The following is a 25023-nucleotide window of genomic DNA, read 5'->3' as shown; positions in this document are numbered from 1 at the left end:
TATATATATATGTGTATATATGTATATATATATGTGTATATATGTATATATATATGTGTATATATGTATATATGTGTATATATATATATATATATATGTGTATATATGTATATATATATATATATATATATATATATATACATATATACACATATATATATATATATATATATATATATATATATATATATATATATATATATATATATATATATATATATATATATATATATATATATATATATATATATATATATATATATATATAGCTTTTGGCCCTATCACTCAAAGGTGAAGAATCACTTCGGGAAATGAAAACTTTATTGGGTCCGGATTGTCACCAAAATCAAATGAATTTGTTCTTGTCACACACCCAACTTGTCCACCAAATTTCCTCCGAATCTGTCCGCAACCTTTTGAGATATACTGCTCCCAGACAAACATAGATGTAGACAGAGAAACAGTGGTGAAACCATAACCTCCATCCACTTTGGATGGCGGAGGTAATTATTTGGAGTGTGATCTATGAGATTATTTTATTGGTGACGTAATATGACAGTGTGTTTGCAAGATCTAGACAGTCCAATGAAAATGTAAGTATTGAAATAGTTCAACTGAGTATATTTTGTGCATCGTGGTGCTTCCCATCTAACCAGAACTACCGTTGTTTCCTCAGGACTAATGGCAGCCATAAACCATGCATACGAGCAAGACCACCACCCTGCAGGTTTGCGCGCCTCGTGGATTGCGGCAGAGACCTCTCATTATCGTGCTGGTCCCGGAGATGTAGGCTGGGGCTGTGGATACCGTAACCTGCAGATGTTACTGTCGTGCCTGGCAAGACTCCAGCACTTTGACTGTCTGGGTTTTCAGGGTATGGTTTTGTTCAGTGCACAAAGCGGTCGTTTGAGCTTTTGTTGTGTGGCCAAAGAAAAGCTTTTACACACTGTGTGTGATGTGCGAGATTGCAAGTCACCAAAAAATGTCCGATGGAGTCCCAAATATTCCTGTATTTCAAAGAACAAAGGTTACAAGTTGAAAAAGACCCCCAGGTATACAAAGTGTATAGCGTTGTCCAATAAGCACCTGATACTTATTTTGTTGCTCTTTTCCTCTGTTGTTGTCCAGCCTGCTGTGGTATTGCAGTGACTATGGTAGTCGGGTGCAAATGGATGTCAAATGGTTCCTCTCCTTGTGTCCTGTTGCTATGACCCAGGAGGACTGCAAATACCAAGCTTGCCGCGGTTGCAGGAGCTCGTGGAAGAGGCCTGGACGAAGGGGTTTGACCCAATGGGGGCATCGAGCCTTGGGGGTCGACTGCGCAACACTCGGGCATGGATCGGATCGACGGAGATTTATTCATTCCTTTCTGCACAAGGTGTCAGGTAAGCAGTGCCGTGTGCCCTCACCACCCTGGGTGGAGAAGGATCTGGGGAAGACCGGCGGAGGATGGGGGTCCCACTCCTCCCTGTGCTCGTGAAGACACTTTTATCTGCTTTGTTTTTGTGGTTAATTTTGTTAAGAGAAGACCAATAATTATTGTTATTTTATGCAATCTATATAATCGAGAGAAGAATGTTGAGGTTCATTGTAATTGTTCATGCTTTGGATGATTTTTCAGCCATAAAAGCAAATTAGACATTTTGTGCCTTGCAAAAAAAAAGTAGCATTGACAGAATGACAAACCTTTTAGTCCGACTGAGATCGAGCGAGGTTAGGCCGAGTCTGTTTATTTCTGATATGTGAAACACTCTGCAACTCATGCCCACAGAAAACTGACTTTTTGGAACTTCCACCATATTTTCCAATCATCATGAGACTTTGTATGAAGCTTTTACCACTGCACACATTTCTTATTTCGTCAACTTGGTTGTGGGATGGCTTTGAAGGTGCAATGGGCTGTGAAGCTGGAAGTGGCAATGGATTTTTTTTATTGGGGCTGCCCCATGGGTGGGATGCTTCAGAGGAGAACTCCACATACAGGGAGGCAAGGAGGGAGGACAACAAAACGTGCAGGGAGGCAAGAAGGAGAGAGAGGAGAGCTCCACGTGCAGGGAGGCAAGAAGGAGAGAGGAGAGCTCCACGTGTAGGGAGGCAAGAAGGAGAGAGAGGAGAGCTCCACGTGCAGGGAGGCAAGAAGGAGAGAGGAGAGCTCCACATGCAGGGAGGCAAGAAGGAGAGAGTGGATCTCCACGTGCAGGGAGGCAAGAAGGAGAGAGGAGAACAAAATGTGCAGGAAGGCAAGAAGGAGAGAGGAGAGCTCCACATGCAGGGAGGCAAGAAGGAGAGAGGAGAGCTCCACATGCAGGGAGGCAAGAAGGAGAGAGTGGATCTCCACGTGCAGGGAGGCAAGAAGGAGAGAGGAGAACAAAATGTGCAGGAAGGCAAGAAGGAGAGAGGAGAGCTCCACATGCAGGGAGGCGAGAAGGAGAGAGAGGATCTCCACGTGCAGGGAGGCAAGAAGGAGAGAGGAGAGCTCCACATGCAGGGAGTAGTATGGCAGATAGGTGAAATTTTTGGGAGAATTGTGACTTTGATGATACAAGCATGAGAGTTGGCACACAGTTAAAGTATGCCCTAAGTATTTGGCTGTAGGGCCATCACAGATTTGTCCTGTGACAAAAATGGTGGCCATTTTTCAAAATGGCCTCCATTGCTTGTTATTTTACATATTGTTATGTCGGTGAGGGTAGTGATATGTAGAGCCAGATAGATCTGTGTCGGTAGGTATTCGTCTGTCGCGGTAAGGAATCTGACTTGTAATTTTCATGTGTAGGCATTTTGTCGGGTAAGATGTATACTTGTGAGCATACCAGGATGTTCGTGTGATAAATAGAGTTAGGGATTAAAGAGTAGCGCCCCTGTGTGTCTCACCTGGTCAGCCAAACCTTTGTCCCTTTTGGCACCGCAACCACTTAGACACCATAGATAGGTCCCTAGTGCAACATTAAACGCCCTTCCCTGACATGACTGTGAAAGATGAACAGGCGAGGAAACCAAGCCAAGACACCGCCGATGGGCGCCGCCGCCATTTACACCTCCGACAGGCCTATCCACCTTGAGTACCACGCGCTATGACCACGGAACAGGGGACGAGAGTTGGGGTGGCACGGTAGGCGTGAACCTCCAGCCGGCGAGTCAGTGGAGGGCACTGATTGGGGTAGCGCGCCAAGGCTGACGTGACGTCACCAGCAAGGTTATTTAAGAGAGCGCCGAACGCCATTTGTTCTTCTGGCAGTGAATGAGTCTTGAGACAGGGAGGTTGAGAGAGAGAGGGTGAGTCTTGCGCCATATTTGTGTTGGTCTCGAGATTCCCCTGCAGTTCGTGCGTTCTTGCAGCCCTTGCGTCCCTTGCGGTTGGTGCTCTTGTTCATGCAGCTAGCCTGTTTTGGACATCCGGCGCTTCGTTTTGCACAGCCCGAGTTGAGGTGAAATATAGCCCGAGTGGAGTTCGCTTGCTGGCACGTTTGCTTCGGGAGAGCTGACTGACTGGGACGTGGCAGGCCGATCGTGTGGGAAGACCGACCTTGCTTGGAGCCGCTGGCCTGCGTTGGACTCGCGGTGCTTGGTGCACGGACCTCGTGGCGCTCGGTGCTGGAGTGTGGGACCTCGTGGGTGCATCGGGGCCGAATGAAGCCACGTGTGGGCAGCGGAGACAAGACGACAAGAGCCAGATAATCCCGAGCTCTGCGTTTACACTTTACACGATGAGACATTTTCTTTCATATTCATATTCCCTCGTCGTGTTTCTGAAGTCGGTTTGTGGGATCCCAAATTAATTACTTTTATTTCATTGCCGTCGCGTTTCATTGTTTTGGGTTCCGTTAATAAATCTTTATTTTTGTACATTCTGATTTGTGTTTGTCAAGTTCATTAATCCCCTTACAGGACCGGAGCTATGTTGGTGCACTGAAGGTAAGCTTTTTTCGCAGCCTTCCATTTTCCTTCTTCCTCCCGCATTTTTATAGCCGAATCTGTGTTTGGTTATCGCCTCCATTAAATCCGTTCCGGTCTTCTGCGGTCTCTGGTGTTAACCGGGAGTCGCACGACAATATATTTGGTACATTACTGTGTATAAACTGTTGTTGTGGTCATACAAGCTTGACATTTGGCACATAATTAAAGACCCCTAACTACAGGGTTATCATATATTGGTCCTGTGACAATGTTTTCAAAATTGCCACCATTTATATGGTACATTATGGTATATGGTATATTAATTTGTATAACTGCTGTTTGAATCATACAAGCATGGTATTTGGTACACAGTTAAATATTCTGACTATTAGAGTCATCACAGATGTGTCCAATAAAAATGGCACCCAATTTTTAGTGCGGCAGATCGGTGAAATATTTGGGAGAATTGTGCCTTTGATGATACAAGCACGAGAGTTGGCACAGTTAGAGTATGCCCGAAGGAAAATATTTGGCTGTAGGGCCATCACAGATTTGTCCTGTGACGACAATGGTGGCCATTTTTTTTTTTTTAAAGACAAATCTGTTGTGGCTCTTTCGCCAAATATCTTTCTTCGGACATACTCTGCGTGCCAAATGCCATGCTTGTATCATCAAAGGCACAACTCCTGTACCTATCTGCCATACTCGAGGCAAGAAGGAGAGAGAGAGAGAGGAGAGCTCCACATGCAGGGGGGCAAGAAGGAGAGAGAGGAGAGCTCCACGTGCAGGGAGGCAAGAAGGAGAGAGGGGATCTCCACATGCAGGGGGGCAAGAAGGAGAGAGAGGAGAGCTCCACGTGCAGGGAGGCAAGAAGGAGAGAGGGGATCTCCACGTGCAGGGAGGCAAGAAGGAGAGAGGGGATCTCCACGTGCAGGGAGGCAAGAAGGAGAGAGGTGAGCTCCACATGCAGGGAGGCAAGAAGGAGAGAGGAGAGCTCCACGTGCAGGGAGGCAAGAATGAGAGGGAGGGGATCTCCACATGCAGGGGGGCAAGAAGGAGAGAGAGGAGAGCTCCACGTGCAGGGAGGCAAGAAGGAGAGAGGAGAGCTCCACGTGCAGGGAGGCAAGAATGAGAGGGAGGGGATCTCCACATGCAGAGAGGCAAGAAGGAGAGAACTTCACATGCAGGTAGGCAAGAAGGAGATAGGAGAACTTCACATGCAGGTAGGCAAGAAGGACGAAGGAGAGCAGAGAGAACAGACCTATTGAAGCCCCCGGAGTGCAGAGAAGCCAAAACGGGTGAAGAAGAGCTTGGAGAGAGGAAGGAGGGCAGACCAGACAGATCCGTGTGGAAAGGACAAAGAGGATCAAGAGGGCTGGTTCAGGGTGCAGGTCCCAAGGTGCTGATTATCGTTGGCTTAATTACCAAAGGTGGACGGAGGTTATGTTTTCACCTCTGTCTGTTTGTTTGTGAACAAGATATCTAAAAAAGTTGTGGATGGATTCGGACGAAATTTGGCAGAGATGTAGCGTATGTGACAAGGATGAAATGATTAGATTTTGGTGAAGATCCGGATTCTGAGCCGGCTACTAGAATTTTTAAAGTGATTCTTCACCATTGGGATATCGGGCCAAAAACTATACATAGCAGGCTATCTCAAAAAGTTGTGGACAGATTTGGATGCAACTTGGTGGAGAGGTTGGGTGTCTGACAAGGACAAATAGATTCGATTTTGGTGAAGATCTGAATATGGATTCGGATATGAGAATTCATGATATTTCGAATTGCTATTCGAATTTGCATTGATTGCATGAGAATTCGGATAGCCTGGTGTTGGGCTAGCGGCTAGGGTGCCGGATTAGGATCCTAGGATCCTGGGTTCGAATCCCAGTCGATCGCTGAATTAACGCCAGGGGGGTTGACTCAGCCTGTCATCCTTCCGAGGTCGGCTAATTGAGTACCAGTTCACTGGTAATTCCCTGTTTGTCGTTAAAGGCGGCAAAAAGGGTTGGCGTCAGGAAGGGCATCCGGCCATAAAACATTGCTTCAAAAAGGGGACCAAAAAACAACAACAACCACGGTTCCCGAAAAAGGCCAACCCCCGCTTTGCGGGGAAAAATGGCCTCTAAAGGTGGTTATATGAGAATTATTAAATTTTTTAAGTGATTCTTCACCATTGAGTGATAGGGCTAAAACCAACATATAGCAGGATATTTCAAAAAGTTATGGACGGATTTGGACAAAACATGTTGGACAGGTTGTGTGTGTGACAAGGAAGAATCTATTCAATTTTGGTGAAGATCCGGATCCGGCTCGAATAATTTTTAAAGTGATTCTTCACTCTTGAGAGATCGGGCCAAAAACGATACAAACAAAGCAGGATATCTCAAAAGGTTGTGGATGGATGATGTTGATTAATTACTCCCGCTAGGGAGTAATGCATTCGTGTGTGTGTGTGTGTGTGTGTGTGTGTGTGTGTGTGTGTGTGTGTGTGTGTGTGTGTGTGTGTGTGTGTGTGTGTGTGTGTGTGTGTGTGTGTGTGTGTGTGTACGTACGTACGTACAAGATATCTGGAAAAGTTCTGAACGGATTTGGATGAAAGTTAGTGGGATGATTGCCTTTGGGATAAGGAAGAATTGATTAGTTTTTGGTGAAGCTCAGGATATTATTCTGGATCCAGGAATGTTTTGAAGGATTTTTTACCATTGGAAGATGGGGCTCATTTTTTTTTTAACATTATCTTCTATATATTCTATATTTAACATTGTGATATAAAAATAATTTTCATATTTGTTGTAAATGTAGTTTAAACTCGTGGTTTTTTGGTTATGTGTTGGAACGGTGTATTTTTTAGCAGCGTCGTCTTCAATGTCAATTTTTTTTTTCTAATAGACATATTCTGTTATTTTAAAATCACCAAAGTGTGTATTGGGTTTCCCCGTTTCATAAAATGTATCGTTTGATACGTATAATGCTTTAAAACTGTTTTTTTTTTTTTTTTTTTTTTTTTTACCTCAGAAGATATATCAACATTTACCTCAGCGAATGTCAATCGCGGTGTCAGTATTTGATGAACTTATAAAGACTTTGGTGACTTATAGCCGGCGAAGCCGGTGTTGTGAATGAACGCGTACGTATTATGTTGAAAAGCCAGATTTTGCTGGACCCCTTGAGAATTTCGAAGCTTTGACGCACCAAATCGCTAAATGGAGGCCGCCATCTTGCGGATGCGGAAGTATGCATAAACAATTGCGAAAAAGTTCAATAGGAGTTTGTTTCACCCGTCTTTTTTTGATTCACAATCTTATGCACCTCTAATTTGTAATTAAAATATTTTAAGACCAACCTCGTTCCCCGGGCCCGCACGGTCCCTGGTTATCTTCAACGAAAATCGTCACCAAACACCACAACCAATGAGATTCGAGCATTTGAAAAAATATTTCAAAAAAGCTTATTGCAGCATTTCAGAGGCTGAAAACGGCGTCAAATATTCTAAAATTGACGAGGAATTATTTTTTAGAAATCTCGCAGCCGTAGGGGATTGTTTTTCACGGCCGGAAATATCTGAAGTTGAGACGGAATTCACCGAATTAATCAAGAAGGAAATTTTATAAATTTTAATCTCATCCAGAATGCAAATGGTATCATTTTGAACTAGGTACGGTACCTACTACACCTACCTACTATTTAACCTACTGATGCCATAGTGATGGGTAAAATAGTGGCAAGAGGCTTTGGCTTCGCCGGCTCATGCGGCTTTGCAGTCGGGTACTAGTAAGTGTGACCAGCATGTGCACGGGATTCTTCCCAGAAGAATGAGTGGTCGCATTAGCTTGTACGACTTAAAATGAGCGAGTTTTGTTTTGACGTTTGGGCCAGTTTTACATGTTGTATCCCTAAGGAATGAAACGAACGTTATTTCCTGGCTTACAATTTTATTTGAAGTCACACATACCTCAAAATACACTCACTTATATAGAATTGAACGCTGAATCCGAAAATGTAAGTGAAATTTCCTTGTTTTTTTTTAACATTATTATATATATATATATATATATATATATATATATATATATCTGTGCAGTGTCTGTCTTGTGTTGTCTTGTGTGTTGTCACTGAATGACTCCCTCAAACTTTTGTGAAATCGTAATATTCCAACTTGACCCACGGCGGGAGTATGCGCTCTACTGAGTGGCGTTCTAGTTGTGATTCTGTATTGTGATTTTCGGGTCCACTCTGGGATACAAAACGTAAACTGTAAAGAAACAAAATGTAAACACCTGGCGGGGGTATGCTCGCTACTGAGTGCCGTTCTAGTTTGTCGCTGCTCTCGGAATCTCGTGCCTGGCATCCAGAACTGCATCATCGCCTCCCACCCTGCACATCAGACAAAGAAAAGTCCCTGCCTGCAAAACTTAATGCTTGTAAAAGTGTGTTCTGTGGTGCCTGGAGTGGTTTAGGCTTCACTCTTCTTTTTTTTTCTTCTTTTTTGTATACAGAATCGAGGCTCGTGAAAGAGCTAACATTTATCACCAAAAAAAACAACTAACGGACAAACAAAATATATATATATACACAAAGAATTAAGTTAAGCACCCCCCCCCCCCCCCCCGTTTTTTTACAACCTCGCACATTACAAGTTTGTTGTCGTCAAAACAGTGTAATATACCCATGATATTGCTATATTTTCTGGAGAAGTGATATTATGGTCACATAAAAACATAACAATCATGCCGTTTTCAATATTTTATTCTGAATAATTTAAGGTGAAATTTTTTGGGAATTTTAGGCATATTTTCACCTCAATTTAAGTATGGAGCTATAGGTCCATCACGGACAGTGTGGATGACGTTTATGTTTTCTAAAGTACAGTCATTGTTCTGAGAAGACCTCTAGCGATCTTTGCGTCAATAACGTGTGTAGGACCCACGTGATCGGATCACTGACTCAACCAATCACTTTTTTTCACTTTGATCACTCAATTTCATCAATGGATAATTGCTAATGTCATACCAATCATTATTTGATCTCACATACCTTAGAATATATGCCAATGTATACATATACACAAAGAATATATATTAGGGGGTGCTTACCTTAATTCGTTGTGTAGGGGTGCTTAACTTAATTCTTTGTGTATATATAAAAAAATAAAATATATAATAAAAAGAGGGAGCGGTAGACAAGATGGGGAGAGAAGGGGAAGCACACAAACACAACATTTGAGAGCAGGGACATCGGGAGATGTGTGGGAGGGAGAGGGCTTGGCGGGAGGAGGCGTGGGAAGGGGGAAGGGGGATAGGCCAATCCTCGCCAATAAAGGAAGGGGGGAAGGGGGAGGAGGTGGGAGAAGTATGAAACACAAGGACACCAAGGACTTCCAGGAAAGAAGTTGGAATTTCGAAAAAGTGTATCTGGGGTGAATTAGGGGGGGTAGAAAAGATCAAGGTTTTGGTTGGGGGAAGATAAGAGACAGTGGTGAACAGCTGTTTTAAAGACCTGGAGGGAGGAGTGGGATTAAAGGGAGTGGGGGAGTTTGTTCCAGAGGTGGGAAAAAGGGAAATAAAAGAGTGAAGGTGAGCAGAGACCCTAGATTTTGGCAGTTTAACCATAAGAGGGTAGCTGGCAGATCATGTGCGACCTGCAGGAATATTTGGGGGACAGAGCACAGAGAGAGCTGGGGGAGCAAGGCCGGAGAGGTGTCGGTCGAAGACAGAAAGACCACCAACCTGCCGGCGGTGAGTGAGTGAAAGGCCCTCGGAGTTAGCTTCATCGCAGGAGATTCCAATGATTCTGAAAGCTTTGGTTTCAACAGCTTGAAGTCGAGCTAGGTGTGAGGCAGGAGCACCGGCCCAGAAGGGGGAACAGTATTCCATTGAGCTGCGGATGAAAGCCTTGTATGTGGTGAGGAGCTCAGGTGTGACAAGGGAGGAAGATTGTAAAAATAAATTGTAAAAGATAAAGAACTAGGGACTAATGAAACAGGTTAAGTACAGGTGAAAATAAGAACCAGGCACCCTCAGGTACCTGGCACCTCCAGGTACCAGGTGCCTTTATGGCGGCATTGCCGTGCGCCTTCGGCTTTGAAATAAAAGGGGAATAAAAGAGTGAAGGTGAGCAGTGAGCCCGCATTTTGGCAGTTTAACGATAAGAGGGTTGCTGGCAGATCATGTGCGACCTGTAGGAATATTTGGGGCACAGAGCACAGAGAGAGCTGGGGGAGCAAGGCCGGAGAGGAGTCGGTCGAAGACAGAAAGACCACCAACCTGCCGGCGGTGAGTGAGTGAAAGGCCCTCGGAGTTAGCATGCATGCCTCCTTCGGCATTGCCGCTTTGACTTCGCACGACGGAGGATGCCCAGTCGGCGACTGGCTTTGGAGGCCAGCTTGGAAATGTGGTTTTCCCAAGAAAGATCATGGCAGATAGTGAGACCCAAAAGCTTGAGCGACAGAAGTTCTTGGAGAGGATTGTTGAGAAAGTAGATGGGAGGGTTTTCCAGTCGGTCTTTTCGGAGAGACATAGTATGAGTGTGAGATTTGTCAGGATTGAAAGACATGTTTCACTTGTTTGACCAGTCTGTGATTTTGTCCAGGTCTGCAGAGAGTGAGGAGGCTGCAGACTGCCGATCTGAGGGATGGGGAATGGAGCGGCAGAGAGTGGAGTCATCAGCAAAGCGATAGAGAGGATTTTCCAGAGAATCGGAGAGATCATTGATGAAGACCAGAAAAAGCACAGGGCCCAGAACACTACCTTGGGGAACTCCAGCCAGAACAGGAAGGGGCGATGAGAGAAATCCATTCAGGGCCACACGTTGACTACGACCAGCGAGGAAGTCCGCAAGCCAAGCGTGGAGATTTCCATGGATACCATAGGAGGAGAGTTTGGTAAGCAGAGCTGGGTGCCAGACCGTATCAAAGGCACGTGATATGTCAAGGGGGACAGCTCTGATTTCCTGTTTGGCATTGAGGACCTCCATCCATTGTTGAGACAGCAGAAGCAACATGTCCAGAGTAGAATGACCTGGTCTGAATCCAAATTGATGATCGGAGATCAAGCCATTGGAGAAGAGGAAGGATTTGATATCCGAAGCAATGATGGATTCCATGACTTTGCTGATAATTGGGAGCAGGCTGCTTGGTCTGTAGTTGCAAGGATCTGTTTTTGCACCTTTTTTGTGTAAAGCGGTAATGTTTGCTGATTTCCAAGATGCTGGCAGATGACCTTGAGCAAAAGAGAGGGTGAAAAGAACAGAGAGAGGGTGAGAAAGAATGGCAGAGCAGGATTGTAGGACCCGTGGGCTGATGCTGTCTGGTCCAGTTGCAGAATCAGAGTCGATGTTTGACAAAAACTTCTCCACCTTGTCAGGAGAGAAGGACACAGAGTCCAGGAGCAGTTGGGTTCGACTGGGTAAGGTGGGAACAGAGAGATGGGTTTGGGACACAAGATTTTGAGGCAAACACAGAGTTGAGGCATTCGGCTTTGTCACGTGCGGTGTCAACTGTGTAGCCATTTGAGGTGAGGGAGGGGATGGAGGGGGAACAAACACCAGAAACAGATTTGACCAGACGCCACCAGGATTTGGAGGAAGGAGACAGGTTTGAGAGTTCATTCTTGAGTGTGGAGAGATGGTGCTTCCCTGCACTCCTGAGGGTAGACACACACTTGTTCCGAGCTTGGTTGAAGGAATTGAGATTGCCTTCAGTTGGATTTGCCTTCCAAGATGCAAAGGCAAGTTGTTTCAGGGCAACTGCCTCACCACAAGATTCAGTGTACCATGGATGGGAGGAAGGGTAAGACAACTGAAGACGAGATGGGATAAATCTGTGCATGAGAGAGAGCAGTTTGTTTTGGAAGAATTCCCAGGAAGAATTGATGTCAGAGGAAGTAGAGATGGGAGACCAGTCCAGATGATTGATGGCTGCTTGCAGACTGTGCCAGTCAGCCTGAGTAAAATGCCAGACTCGTCGGCGCTGAGGAGGCTCTCTGAGAATGGCCAGAGAGATGTCCACTTTAACAAGCACAAGATCAGAAGAACCAATTGGAGCAGAAGAAGAGCAGCAGACATTTGCAGGGAAGTTTGTCATAACCAAGTCGAGAAGAGAAGATACTCCATTGACTGAGATCCGGGTCGGGAAATTGATAGATTGTGTCAGTCCCAATGAGTCGCAGAAGTCCTTTGCTGAGGTGCCATGGTTGGTGAGAGAGGAACCCACACCCAGCCAGCTGGCATGATGACATTTGAAGTCACCACATATGAGGAAGAGAGAGTTGGGATGAGTTGATAGAAGTTGGTCCATGTTGTCGGACAGTGACATGTAAATGGTCATCACTGTTTGGAGAACGGTACAGAACACATATGAACAAAAGGTGGGAGCGGAGAGGAAGCCGTAGCCAGAGGTACTCCTGAGGGTGGGGTGGAGAGAGGACAGTGCAAGGATAGTGAGGAAGAGAGTTTTTGATAAAGATAGCAACCCCACCACCAGGACGAGGCTCAGGTCTATCATACCGGAGGAGGGAGTAACCAGGAAGAGACATTGAGGAATCAGAGACATCTTGAATGAGGAAAGTTTCTGTTAAGCAGATCAAGTCTGGATTGTCAGAAGCAACCTGTATGGAGAGATCAATCAGGTTTGAGCGAAGGCCCCGGATGTTTGAGGTCCATATCGTTAATGAGGAGAGAGAGGGAGCATCGGGTGCAGGAGAGGGGAGGGGTAGGGTCAGATGAAGGATGAGAGGGGGGGGGGGTAGCAGAGCAGTTGATAGTGTGTCAGAGAATACAGAAGAGTTACAAGAAAGGGAATGATGGGGAGGACGAAGGGTTTGATGGTGATGGGATGAGGCACAGTGAAGGGTTCTTTGAGGGGGGGGGGGGGCAGAGGAAAGTAGAAGGTTGGAGGAGGTGGAGGTATGAGATAGAAGGGAGATGAAGTGGGGAGGAGGCAGCTTTGAGAAGGAGGTGGGAGGGGGGAGAATTGGAGAGTTATGGTATGGGGGAGATTTGAAGTGGAGGGGTATGGGGGAGTTTTGAAGGGGAGGAGTTATGGGGGAATTTTGGAGGGGAGGGGCAAGGGGGATGCTACGAGGGGAGGGCAAAGGGGGAGTTGGGGAGGGGAGGGGCAAGGGGCGAGTTCAGGAGGGGAGGGGCAAGGGGAAGATTTGGAGGGGAGGGGCAAGGGGGAGTTTAGAAAGTGGATGATTAATGAAAGACGAACATTGATGATAAATTGGGTTTATTGTGATTTTCAAGTTAGCGATCCGTTTAAGAACGATGGAGGAGGGGTGGAATGAATTTGAATTTAGAGCATGTAGTGATTTCGAATTATAAGAGATTGAATTTTTTTTAAGTGGAATGAGTTGGAGAGGAAATTGAAAAAAAGCCTTTTAAATCGGAAGAAAAACAGCGTGTTGTAATATACCACTGAATAAAACACTGCAGGGGAAAGTTTTTCGAAGCTAAGTGATCTTTCTCAATTGTGTTTTTGTCCAGACTGTATCTATCTTTCGTTGTATGTACCTATAGCGTATCTTTTGGAAAATTTTCGGTGCTAATTTTTCGTACATGTATACACAATCGTCGGTTAATGCGTATCGAGTATTCTGCGGCCTAGTACTCGTAGGCTTAGGCTACCGTACCGTCTCCGACCTTGTGGTTTTGTTTTTCTCTCAGCGATTCGTCAAATGCGCTGAAATTATTTTCGTTCTCTGTTTCGTCCCAGTCGTTCACCCCATACCTCCTTGTTTAATATCTCTACTCCAAAAAAAAATTAAAAACCCCAAAAAATATTTCCTTCCCAGGTCTTATTCGTTTATTTGTTGTTCTTTTTTGTTCGTTCGTTCTTCGTTCGCGATCACGCGATCACATGGTTAGAAATGTATAATCTCTCCCCTGAACAACTATTTTCTCTCATATATTATAACACCCTTTTCTTCTTTTCCTACAAAAGGATGCTTTCGTCTTGCTCACCAAATCTATTCATTCAAAAAATATATATATTACCATCTCTTACAGTTCCTCCTTTCTACATTCCCTAAACTATCCAGAACTCCACCCCTCCTTCAGTGTCCTCAAACGTATTTTTGACTCGAAGGTCTCAAACTCATTTTGCAAAAAATGTTCGTTTCCCATGAATCATACACTTTTCAAAATCCAATGTCACCCCTCCCCTCCAAATCCTCCCCATCACCCATCCCTTTCAAATATCCCCCCTTGGCCCTTCCCTCCCTCCTAAACTCCCCCCACACCCCTCCCCTCTGAGACTCTCCCTCGCTCCTCCCCTACTAGACTCCCCTCTCACCCCTCCTCCTCAAAGCATCCTCCCTGCTTCTTCCCCCTTCCAACTTTCACCTTCATCTCCCGCAAGCTTCTGCCTCGCTCTTCCCCCTCCTCAAATAACACCTCACTGTGCCTCACCCAATCTCCATCAAACCTTTTGTCCGCCCCATTCTTCCCTTTCTCCAAGCTATTCTGAAATCTCTGAAATCTCTGATACACCTTCAACAGCTCTCCCTACCTCTTCCTCCTCTTCCACATCTTACCCTACCCCTCCCCCCTGTTCTGGACCCGATGCTCCTCCTTCCTCTTCATTAACGGTATGGACCTCAAACATCCAGGGCCTTCGCTCAAACTTGACTGATCTCTCCATACAGGTTGCTTCTGACAAACCAGATGTGATCTGCTTAACAGAAACTTTCCTCCTTCATGATGTCTCTGATGCCTTGGTATCTCTCCCAGGTTACTCCCTCCTCCGGTATGATAGACCTGAGCCTCGTCCTGGAGGTGGGGTTGCTATCTTTATAAAAAACTCTCTTCCTCACTCGCCCTCCACTGCCCTCTCTCCACCTCACCCCCAGGAATACCTTTGGCTACGGCTTCCCTTCGCTCCCACCTTTTGTTCATATGTGTGTTGTACCGTCCACCAAACAGCGATGACTCCATCTCCATCTCGCTGTCTGATAATATGGACCAACTTCTATCTACCCATCCCAACTCTCTCTTCCTCATATGTGGTGATTTCAATTGTCACCATGCCAGTTGGCTGGGTGTGGGTACCTCTCTCACCAGCCATGGCTCTTCAGCAAAGGACTTCTGCGACTCACTGGGACTGACACAATCTGTCAATTTCCCGACCCGGATCTCAGTCAACGGAGCATCTTCTCTTCTGGATTTGGTTATGACAAACTTCCCTGAAAATGTCTGCTGCTCTTCTTCTGCTCCAATCGGCTCATCTGATCATGTGCTTGTCAAATTGGACATCTCTCTGACCATTCTCAGAGAGCCTCCTCAGCGTCGACGTGTCTGGCATTTCACTCAGGCCAACTGGCACGGTCTTCAAGCAGCCATCAATCACCTGGACTGGTCTCCTATCTCTACCGCCTCTGACATCAACTCATCCTGGGAATTCTTTCAAAGTAAATTGCTCTCTCTCATGCACAGATTTATCCCATCTCGTCTTCAGTTGTCATACCCTTCCTCCCGTCCATGGTACACGGAATCTTGTGGTGAGGCTGTTGCCCTGAAACAACTTGCTTTCGTCTCCTGGAAAGCAAATCCAATGGAAGGAAATCTCATTTCCTTTCACAAAGCCCGAAACAAGTGTGTGCCCACCCTCAGGAGAGCCAGGAAACAATATCTCACCGTTCTCAAGACCGAACTCTCTTATCTGTCTCCCTCTTCCAAATCCTGGTGGCGTCTGGTCAAATCTGTTTCTGGTGTTTGTTCCCCCTCCATCCCCTCCCTCACCTCAAACGGCTTAACGGCTGACTCCGCACGTGAAAAAGCTGAATGCCTCAACTCTGTGTTTGCCTCTAAATCTTGTGTCCCAAACCCATCCCTCTCTGTACCCACCATACCCAGTCTTCCCCAGCTGCTCCTGGACTCTGTGTTCTTTCCTCCTGACAAGGTGGAAAAGTTTCTGTCAACCCTCGACTCTGATTCTGCAACTGGTCCTGACGGCATCAGCCCACGGGTCCTAAAATCATGTTCTTCCGCTCTTTCACTCACTCTTTCTGTTCTCTTCACCCTCTCTTTTGCTCAAGGTCATCTGCCATCTGCTTGGAAATCAGCCAACATCACCGCTTTGCACAAAAAAGGTGCAAAAACAGATCCCAGCAACTACAGACCAATAAGCCTTCTCCCAATTATCAGCAAAGTCATGGAATCCATCATTGCTTCAGATATGAAATCTTTCCTCTTCTCCAATGGCTTGATCTCTGATCATCAATTTGGTTTCAGACCTGGTCACTCTACTCTGGACTTGCTGCTTCTGCTTTCTCAACAATGGATGGAGGTCCTCAACGCCAAACAGGAAATTAGAGCTGTCTCCCTTGACATTTCACGTGCCTTCGATACGGTCTGGCACCCTGCTCTGCTCACCAAACTCTCCTCCTTTGGTATCCATGGAAATCTCCATGCATGGCTGGCGGACTTCCTCTCTGGTCGTAGTCAACGTGTGGCCCTGAATGGGTTTCTCTCATCTCCTCTTCCTGTTCAGGCTGGAGTTCCCCAAGGTAGTGTTCTGGGCCCTGTGCTTTTTCTGGTCTTCATCAATGATCTCTCTGATTCTCTTGAAAATCCTCTCTATCTCTTTGCTGACGACTCTACTCTCTGTCGCTCCATTCCTCATCCCTCAGATCGGCAGTCTGCAGCCTCCTCACTCTCTGCAGACCTGGACAAAATCACAGACTGGGCAAACAAATGGAACATGTCTTTCAATCCTGATAAATCTCACACTCTTACGATGTCTCTCCGAAAAGACCGACTGGAAAACCCTCCCATCCACTTTCTGAATAATCCTCTCCAAGAAGTTCTGTCACTCAAGGTTTTGGGTCTCACTATTTGCCATGATCTTTCCTGGGAAAACCACATTTCAAATCTGGCCTCCAAAGCCAGTCGCCGACTGGGCATCCTCCGTCGTGCGAAGTCCTTCCTTGGCACACCTGAGCTCCTCACCACATACAAGGCTTTCATCCGCAGCTCTATGGAATACTGCTCTCCCCTCTGGTCTGGTGCTCCTGCCTCACACCTAGCCCGTCTTCACGCTGTTGAAACCAAAGCGTTCAGAATCATTGGAATCTCCCGCGATGAAGCTAACTCCAAGGGCCTTTCACTCACTCACCGCAGGCAGGTTGGTGGTCTTTCCGTCTTCTACCGACTCCTTGCCCCCCCAGCCCTCTCTGGGCTCTGTCCCCCGAATATTCCTACAGGTCGCACAAGATCTGCCTGCAACCCTCTTATGGTTAAACTGCCAAAATCAAGACTTTCTGCTCACCTTCACTCCTTCATGCCTCTTTTCTCCCGCCTCTGGAACAAACTCCCTCACTCTCTTCAATCCCACTCCACCCTCCAGGTCTTTAAACTAGCTGTTCACCACCATCTCTTATCCTCCCCCATCCAAAACCTTGATCTTTTCTACCCCCGCTAATTTCGGTCCCCTTGTGTTTTATACCTCTCCCCCCCCCCCCCCCCCCTCCCCTTCCCACGCCTCCTGCCCGCAAGCCCACTCCCTCCCACACTTCTCCCTGCTCTCAAATGTTGTGGTTGTGTGCTTCCCCTTCTCTCCCCATCTTGTCTTCCGCTCCCTCTTTTTGTATATTTTGTTTGTCTGGTTGATTTGTTTGTGAAATAAATGTTAGCTCTTTCACGAGCCTCGATTCAGTATACAAAAAAACAACAAAAAAAAAACAACATTTAAACAGAACCATGAAGAACAATCTAATATTCACAAAAATACCAACGGGGAGAGGGAGCAGAGAGGGACAACCACGAATCACGTGAACAGGGGAAAAGGTGTTTGCAAAAGGAACAGGGCAAAACAGATCTGCGGAATTGCGTGAAACACGTGGTCGCAGAACGAACGAACGAAAAGAAGGAAATGCTTCTTCTTTTTTTTCTTTTTTTTAAAGTTATGATTTTAAACAAGGAAGTATGGGGTGAAAAGACTGGGAAAAGACTGAGAGAACGAGAGTGGAAGGACCACAATCGACCACTCGGAGAAAACAAGCCTCAAGGTAGGAATCTTCAAGAACAAGGCCGCAAAATACCGCGGCACAAAATACTCGACGATTATATGCAGGTATGAAATATTAACACCGATATTTCCAAGGGACGCACTTTAGGTACACACACATAAGATAAATACAGTTTCGACAAAAAATACAATTGTGACCAATTACTTAACTTCGAGTGTGCATGAAGATCGGGACAGCTTTGAAAAATCGTGACCTCCCCCGCAAGATCTCGCGAGATCTGATATTAAACCTGAGGAAGGGGTCATTTTAGCTAATGAGTTACACAAACCTATAATCACAAAGTTTAAACGAAGGAAGGTTTATTCTAAAGCCGTTGATTACATGTGGTCTGCCGATTTAATTGAACTAAATAATGATAGGGGGTACAAGTATGCCCTATAACCGTTATTGATTTGAGAAGTAGATTTGCCTGGGTTGTTCCTCTGAAAGACAAGAGGGGTAATACTCTGATGTTCGCCTTCAAATTTCTATTTAATAAAAGCAAGAGAACACCTAAGAAGCTGTGGACCGATGAGGGGACGGAGTTCTACAACAGCATATTCATGAAATTTCTTAAAGAGCATGGCATTACATTATACAGTACATTTAATGAAGGAAAAGCAGTTGTCATTGAGCGTTTTAATCGCACTTTGAAAGTGAGGCTGTATAAAAAATTCACACAAGTCGGTTCTCAACAATGGGTATCGGAAACTCAGGATATTGTTGACAATTACAACAATGCGGTACATTAATCTACTGAAGAAAAGCCATCAGAACCGGTTACAACATTAAAATATGAAAAGGAGATTAATTTGAGAAAACCAAAGTTCAAAGTTGGTGATATTGTAAGAATATACAGATGGAAAAGCCGTTTTGAGAAGCTATACAAAGAGATGGACTAATGAACTTTTTTAAATCGTTGAGGTGGTGGATACAGTACCTTGGACTTGTAAATTATATGATTTACATGGTGAAGAAATTTTGGGGTCATTTTATTCACAGGAATTACAAAAAACAAAACTCAACATATAATGTTCTTGAGACAATAACCCACACACCATACACCACATTCATACTTCCTCATACACCACACCCTCATCATCTGTACACCACATTCATACTACCTCATACAAGGGTTAGGTTGTTTTTTTTATTAGTAAATTAGTAATGAATCAATTTGTAATGAATTCGTAATGGGGGGAGGGGAGGGGGAGGGGGGAGGGGGAGGGAAGGGGGAGGGGAGGGTGAATGGGGGGAAGGGATAGGCGGGAGGGGGAGGAGGAAAAGGGAGGGGGAAGGGAGGGGGAGGGGAGGGGGGAGGGAAGGGGTTGGGCCAGTCAACAATGACGTTGCAGTTCTCATGGTCGGAGAGCAGCACAACAATCGCGACATCGTCCTGAATCTTCGCAACAGCACGAAGCGGATTTTGGAGACTCACCGATCCTGTGACGCCCTCCAGTACCGGCGTTGCCGGGTGGGGGAAGGGAGACCCGTACATTCCCAACCCGTACATTCGCCCTCTCGACTCAAGCTCACTCGGACAAAAGCCTCGCACAAATTACACCGTGAAGGCCCAATGGCCATGTCTATGCCACAAATGGGTTTCTCTCATCTCCTCTGCCTGTTCAGGCTGGAGTTCCCCAAGGCAGTGTTCTGGGCCCTGTGCTTTTTCTGGTCTTCATCAATGATCTCTCTGACTCTCTTGAAAATCCTCTCTTTCTCTTTGCTGACGACTCTACTCTCTGTCGCTCCATTCCTCATCCCTCAGATCGGCAGTCTGCAGCCTCCTCACTCTCTGCAGACCTGGACAAAATCACAGACTGGGCAAACAAATGGAACATGTCTTTCAATCCTGACAAATCTCACACTCTTACGATGTCTCTCCGAAAAGACCGACTGGACAACCCTCCCATCCATTTTCTGAATAATCCTCTCCAAGAAGTTCTGTCACTCAAGCTTTTGGGTCTCACTATCTGCCATGATCTTTCCTGGGAAAACCACATTTCAAATCTGGCCTCCAAAGCCAGTCGCCGACTGGGCATCCTCCGTCGTGCGAAGTCCTTCCTTGGTACACCTGAGCTCCTCACCACTTACAAGGCTTTCATCAGCAGCTCTCTGGAATACTGCTGTCCCCTCTGGTCTGGTGCTCCTGCCTCACACCTTGCTCGTCTTCACGCTGTTGAAACCAAAGCGTTCAGAATCATTGGAATCTCCCGCGATGAAGCTAACTCCAAGGGCCTTTCACTCACTCACCGCAGGCAGGTTGGTGGTCTTTCCGTCTTCTACCGACTCCTCTCTGGCCTTGCCCCCCCAGCTCTCTCTGGGCTCTGTCCCCCAAATATTCCTACAGGTCGCACAAGATCTGCCAGCAACCCTCTTATGGTTAAACTGCCAAAATCAAGACTTTCTGCTCACCTTCACTCCTTCATTCCTCTTTTCTCCCGCCTCTGGAACAAACTCTCTTCAATCCCTCTCCACCCTCCAGGTCTTTAAAACAGCTGTTCACCACCATCTCTTATCCTCCCCCATCCAAAACCTTGATCTTTTCTACCCCTGCTAATTTCGGTCCCCTTGTGTTTTATACCTTCCCCCCCCCCCCCCTTCCCACGCCTCCTCCCCCCAAGCCCTCTCCCTCCCACACTTCTCCCTGCTCTCAAATGTTGTGTTTGTGTGCTTCCCCTTCTCTCCCCATCTTGTCTTCCGCTCCCTCTTTTTATATATTTTGTTTGTCTGGTTGATTTGTTTGTGAAATAAATGTTAGCTCTTTCACGAGCCTCGATTCGGTATACAAACAAAAAAAAAAAAAGTACGTGAGCGAGTCGGGCGCACTGAATTGAAAATATATAGAACGCTCATACTCCGTGAAAAGTGAAGCCAACTGGCGGCGGGGATGGAACATCACGTGATCGCTCTGAGCGAATCAGCGCGCTGCTCTGCCACCGGTCAGAAATCCGTGTATAATATTCCTCGCTTAAAAAAAAAAATATGTGAAACATGCTACTATCTATGCTAAATCATGCTAAAATCTATGCTACTTGCTGTGAGTTTATGGCGGCAAGGAACATCACGTGATCGCGTCACGAACATCATTCGTGATCACGTCATCACGTGATCGTGATCGTCATCAATGAGCGCGAATGAGCGAATCAGCACGCTGCTCTGCCACCGATTCAGAATCCGTGTATAATATTCCTTGCTGAAAAAAAAGATGAAAGAAAAAAAAACCTTTGTGGTGTGAATGGCAATGTTCCTCGCTGAAATGTGAAAAAACGCATTCGCTTTTCGCTCTGAAATACGTGCGAACGCGTAACTGAGTTAATTGCGGCAAGGAACATCACGTGATCGCTCTGAGCGAATCAGCGCGCTGCTCTGCCACCGGTCAGATTCCGTGCATAATATTCCTCGCTGAAATGCGCTGAGGTAAAAATATGGTAAAAAAATATTATGAAATAAATTTTTAGGTCGGCCATGTTCTTCCCAGGCTCAATGGCCATGTCTGTGCCAAATATCAAGTACGTGAGCCTCTCCGTTTAGGAGTCTATCGGTAACATTACACACACACACACACACACACACACACACACACACACACACACACACACACACAAACTGTGTTTTATATATATAGATGTGATATTAGTCATAACACCATTATCCGTATTAATCTGTAGTTCTGTTTCTTCCAAGAGCAAACAATATGCATCAAGTTCTTCACTCTCTCGTCTTTCAATGTATAGGGAAGTATCCACTCTATTAGACTTTATAGTTTCCTTTTGAGCGCTCAGGTCAATCGCATAGATTGTATATAGATTTTTAAACGCGGACATATCCAAAATGGGATCCTGATTACCGTTGCTTTCACACACCTTTTGGTAAGACTTGTATGCATAATCATTATTTTCCCAATTAATTTCCAATCTATCTCGCGGATAAAATATTCCATCTAGAGAAACCCGAAGTTGTTTTACCTTAGTATTATCACACAACGCATTATTCTTATTAGTAGCAGCATCTCCAGCTGGATTCTTCAAAATGAGCCACAGGTACCGAGGCTTTCCTTCAACAACACCCAAATTCCACGTGTAGGTAGTTTAGCTCAGTTTAATGTGTTGCTATCTTCTTTTAAGGTAGGTTACATTTAGGGGGGTCTTTGAGTTAAGCCTTATATTCAACATCTCTTCTGTTTTAAGACGAGGAGTATATTCGCTGATATACCAACACAGATCATTAATAACCAATTTATTGTTAACACCGAAAGCATTCTCGGCCCCAAAAAACAATCTATTTTCATTAGTATTCCTTTGTAGTTGAAATCTAATTTTAAGACCGTACAGAACTTTATCATAATCACAAAATCCAAATACACCTTTAAGGGGTACAGCTAGGGTAAAACTATTCTCCGATTTTGAATTATCGTTATACATTGCCTTCCTTTGCTTATAACCGTGGTCATCGTCTTCTCCCGTTGTCATATCAGGAATAAAACCTTCGGCAGACCCTTTACCCCATCTATCACTAGGGGAATATAATGTGAATTTCATCATTTCAGACGTCGCAGAGACATAATCAACCGCTTCCACTTCTTGTGTTCCAATATACAAACGAATACTATCAAACATTTTCCAGAAGAAATCATTTACGAATGTAGCCTCTGTGGTCGCTGCGGCCTTAGTGAATTTAAATTTACACAACAAGAAACTATCGGCTAGGTTCAAATAAGTTTGTCGATTATTTATCTCAAAACGTTTTGTTCCATCCGAATTCCAATCTTCCTGTCACGGCATTTACCTTATAATAATCTATTTTTAGTTGAGTTTGAGATGATAATAGCATCATCCAAATCATACATATTGTCAATCGCCTCCATTCTTTATATATAACAATAAAAAAAAAATGACAATAAAAAATATAAGAAATAAATTTATTATATTTATGCATACTACTAATAAAATATTTAAAACTTTTGAAACCCCGACCCAAATATTTCAATTATTCTTCGCCGTTCTTGTGGCGTTAGTTCAGTTTTACCTTTTTTAATTTCTTTGATCGCTTGTAATTTATGAGACTCCTTTTGAGTGTCTTTTATACTCTTTACAGCACCCGCTCCATTTCCCATGGCAGAAGCGGTTGAACCAATTAGGTCTTTATGTTTAAGAATAGTTGAACCGATACCCATTAGCGAATCAATTAACCCATCTCCATTTTTTCTAAATCGATCTCCTACACCACGCTCTATCGTAGGTTTATAGTATCCTCTCCCAAGAAACATACCTTCACCCTTTTATAGTATGGTGAAAGATACATACCTTGGCCCTTATGGTATGGTGAAAGATACATACCTTCCCCAATCCCATTCCCAGCTGTTTTACTCACACCTTTCATATCTTTAGTAATAATTTTATATTTTCTTAACTCATCTTTTCTCACAACAACCATCGTGTTTTTATTCTAAGTAGAATAAAAACTTTTAACATTTTAGTTTTGATTTTTCAATTAAGCCGCTTTGATTTTTCGTTCTAGTCGTGAATAATTCGTGTGTGGCGGCCAAAACAATTTTTCAAAACATAATTTATCTTTCATTGAAAATTTTGATGGCGTTAAAAAAATCCCCCCCACCCCCTCTGCCCTCTCCTCCTCCCCCCGACGTTAACATAACCTCTCCTCTTTCCCGAGTAAATACAAGGCCTATTTTTCCAAACGCCAACTCTTGGAAGGTTTTCTTTTTGTCTTTTTTTTTTGTATACTGAATCGAGGCTCGTGAAAGAGCTAACATTTACTTCACAAACAAATCAACCAGACAAACAAAATATATAAAAAGAGGGAGCGGAAAACAAGATGGGGAGAGAAGGGGAAGCACACAAACACAACATTTGAGAGCAGGGAGATGTGTGGAAGGAGAGGGCTTGGGGGGAGGAGGCGTGGGAAGGGGGGCGGGGGGGGAGGGAGAAGTATAAAACACAAGGACACCAAGGACTTCCAGGACAGAAGTTGGTATTTCAAAAAAGTGGAATTGGGGTGAAATTAGCGGGGGTAGAAAAGATCAAGGTTTTGGATGGGGGATCACTGTCTTGGGAAGTGATTTTCAATGAAAAACACGCAGCTGTCTTGATCACTTGTGTTAAAACTACATTCCAGAAAAAACAGTTGGATGTTCATTTATTGATAGGTTGTGTTTATTATATAAATTTTTAATTAATTATTGATCAACTTCACGCAGGTGAATTCTGATGGATATAATTTCATCATTGAAAGGAATCAAATGGTTATCTTGATCAGTTATCCTAAAATTTACTTTATTAATGGTTTTTCCTGACACGGGTAAATAGATGGGATTTGTTGGTTCCATACTGAATTTATAACCTATTGGGGTTGAGTAAGCAGTGAATGAAAATATTGTATTTGTTCTCACCCCGTCGTCATAAGCACCATCAATCAAATCGCAGTGAATTAATATTGAATTTATACCTGAGGATATGTCAACGACGTTATCGCTGACAAACGCATTATTATCTTCAAGCTTTTTTGCGGTGAAACCTAATATCTCTCGGAATGATTTCTCAATCGTGAAATCAATTTTATAATTATTTTTAAGTTTAATGGTTGATTTTGATGTGTGTTTTTGAAGACCTACTTCGATATTTTTTGGTTCATCACCTGCTTCTTTCATAAGACGTTCAATTTCAGAAGTTATTTGAGGAATCCCGTAAGCTCCGGGTGTAACTTCCATAGTTTTGTAACTACTTTTTCCAGGATTATAACTAAACTTGTTATTTTTTTTTCCGTGATATTAAACAATGTATTATAAGTTCCCACAGACAATAACGCAGTTTCATATTCTTTTGTGGGATCAAGTTGTAATGGGTACTTTAATGAAGCCGTGTAATCACTCTTTGTAAAGTTAAAACTTAAAGGTATGTTTCTCATTTTATTTAACGTGTGATAAAATATCCTTGTATTGACATTTATTAATTATTTTCGCATTCATCAACATCAACATCAACAATGGCTGATGTTTCATTAAAACAATTGTTGTTTCCCGCCTCCTTACTGCCTAACAGCAGTAATAATCTATTAACTAATGGTGATGAGTCACTCGGAAGAAAACTGACACCGGAGCCTG

The 25023-nt window shown here is 44.5% G+C and overlaps 2 protein-coding genes across 4 annotated transcripts in view; one reads left to right on the top strand and one right to left on the bottom strand.

Annotated features, from left to right (window-relative positions):
- Positions 1-25023, bottom strand: part of LOC137427197 (amine sulfotransferase-like) — a 490514-nt gene that overhangs the window by 343755 nt on the left and 121736 nt on the right. The window lies entirely within an intron of this gene.
- ZUP1 (zinc finger containing ubiquitin peptidase 1) overlaps positions 1-25023 on the top strand; it is a 133809-nt gene that overhangs the window by 71282 nt on the left and 37504 nt on the right. For all 3 annotated transcript variants that reach the window (XM_068116467.2, XM_068116468.2, XM_068116469.2), the window contains exons 4-5: positions 677-874; positions 1217-1385. In XM_068116467.2, the coding sequence (XP_067972568.1) occupies positions 677-874; positions 1217-1385 (367 nt within the window). The remainder of the gene's footprint in view (positions 1-676; positions 875-1216; positions 1386-25023) is intronic.

Source organism: Myxine glutinosa, chromosome 5 (genome assembly GCF_964187855.1).
Source record: "Myxine glutinosa chromosome 5, kmMyxGlut1.1, whole genome shotgun sequence".
NCBI lineage: Eukaryota > Metazoa > Chordata > Myxini > Myxiniformes > Myxinidae > Myxine > Myxine glutinosa.
Note: the sequence above shows the minus strand (reverse complement) of the source record. Positions and strands in the feature narration are given on the sequence as shown.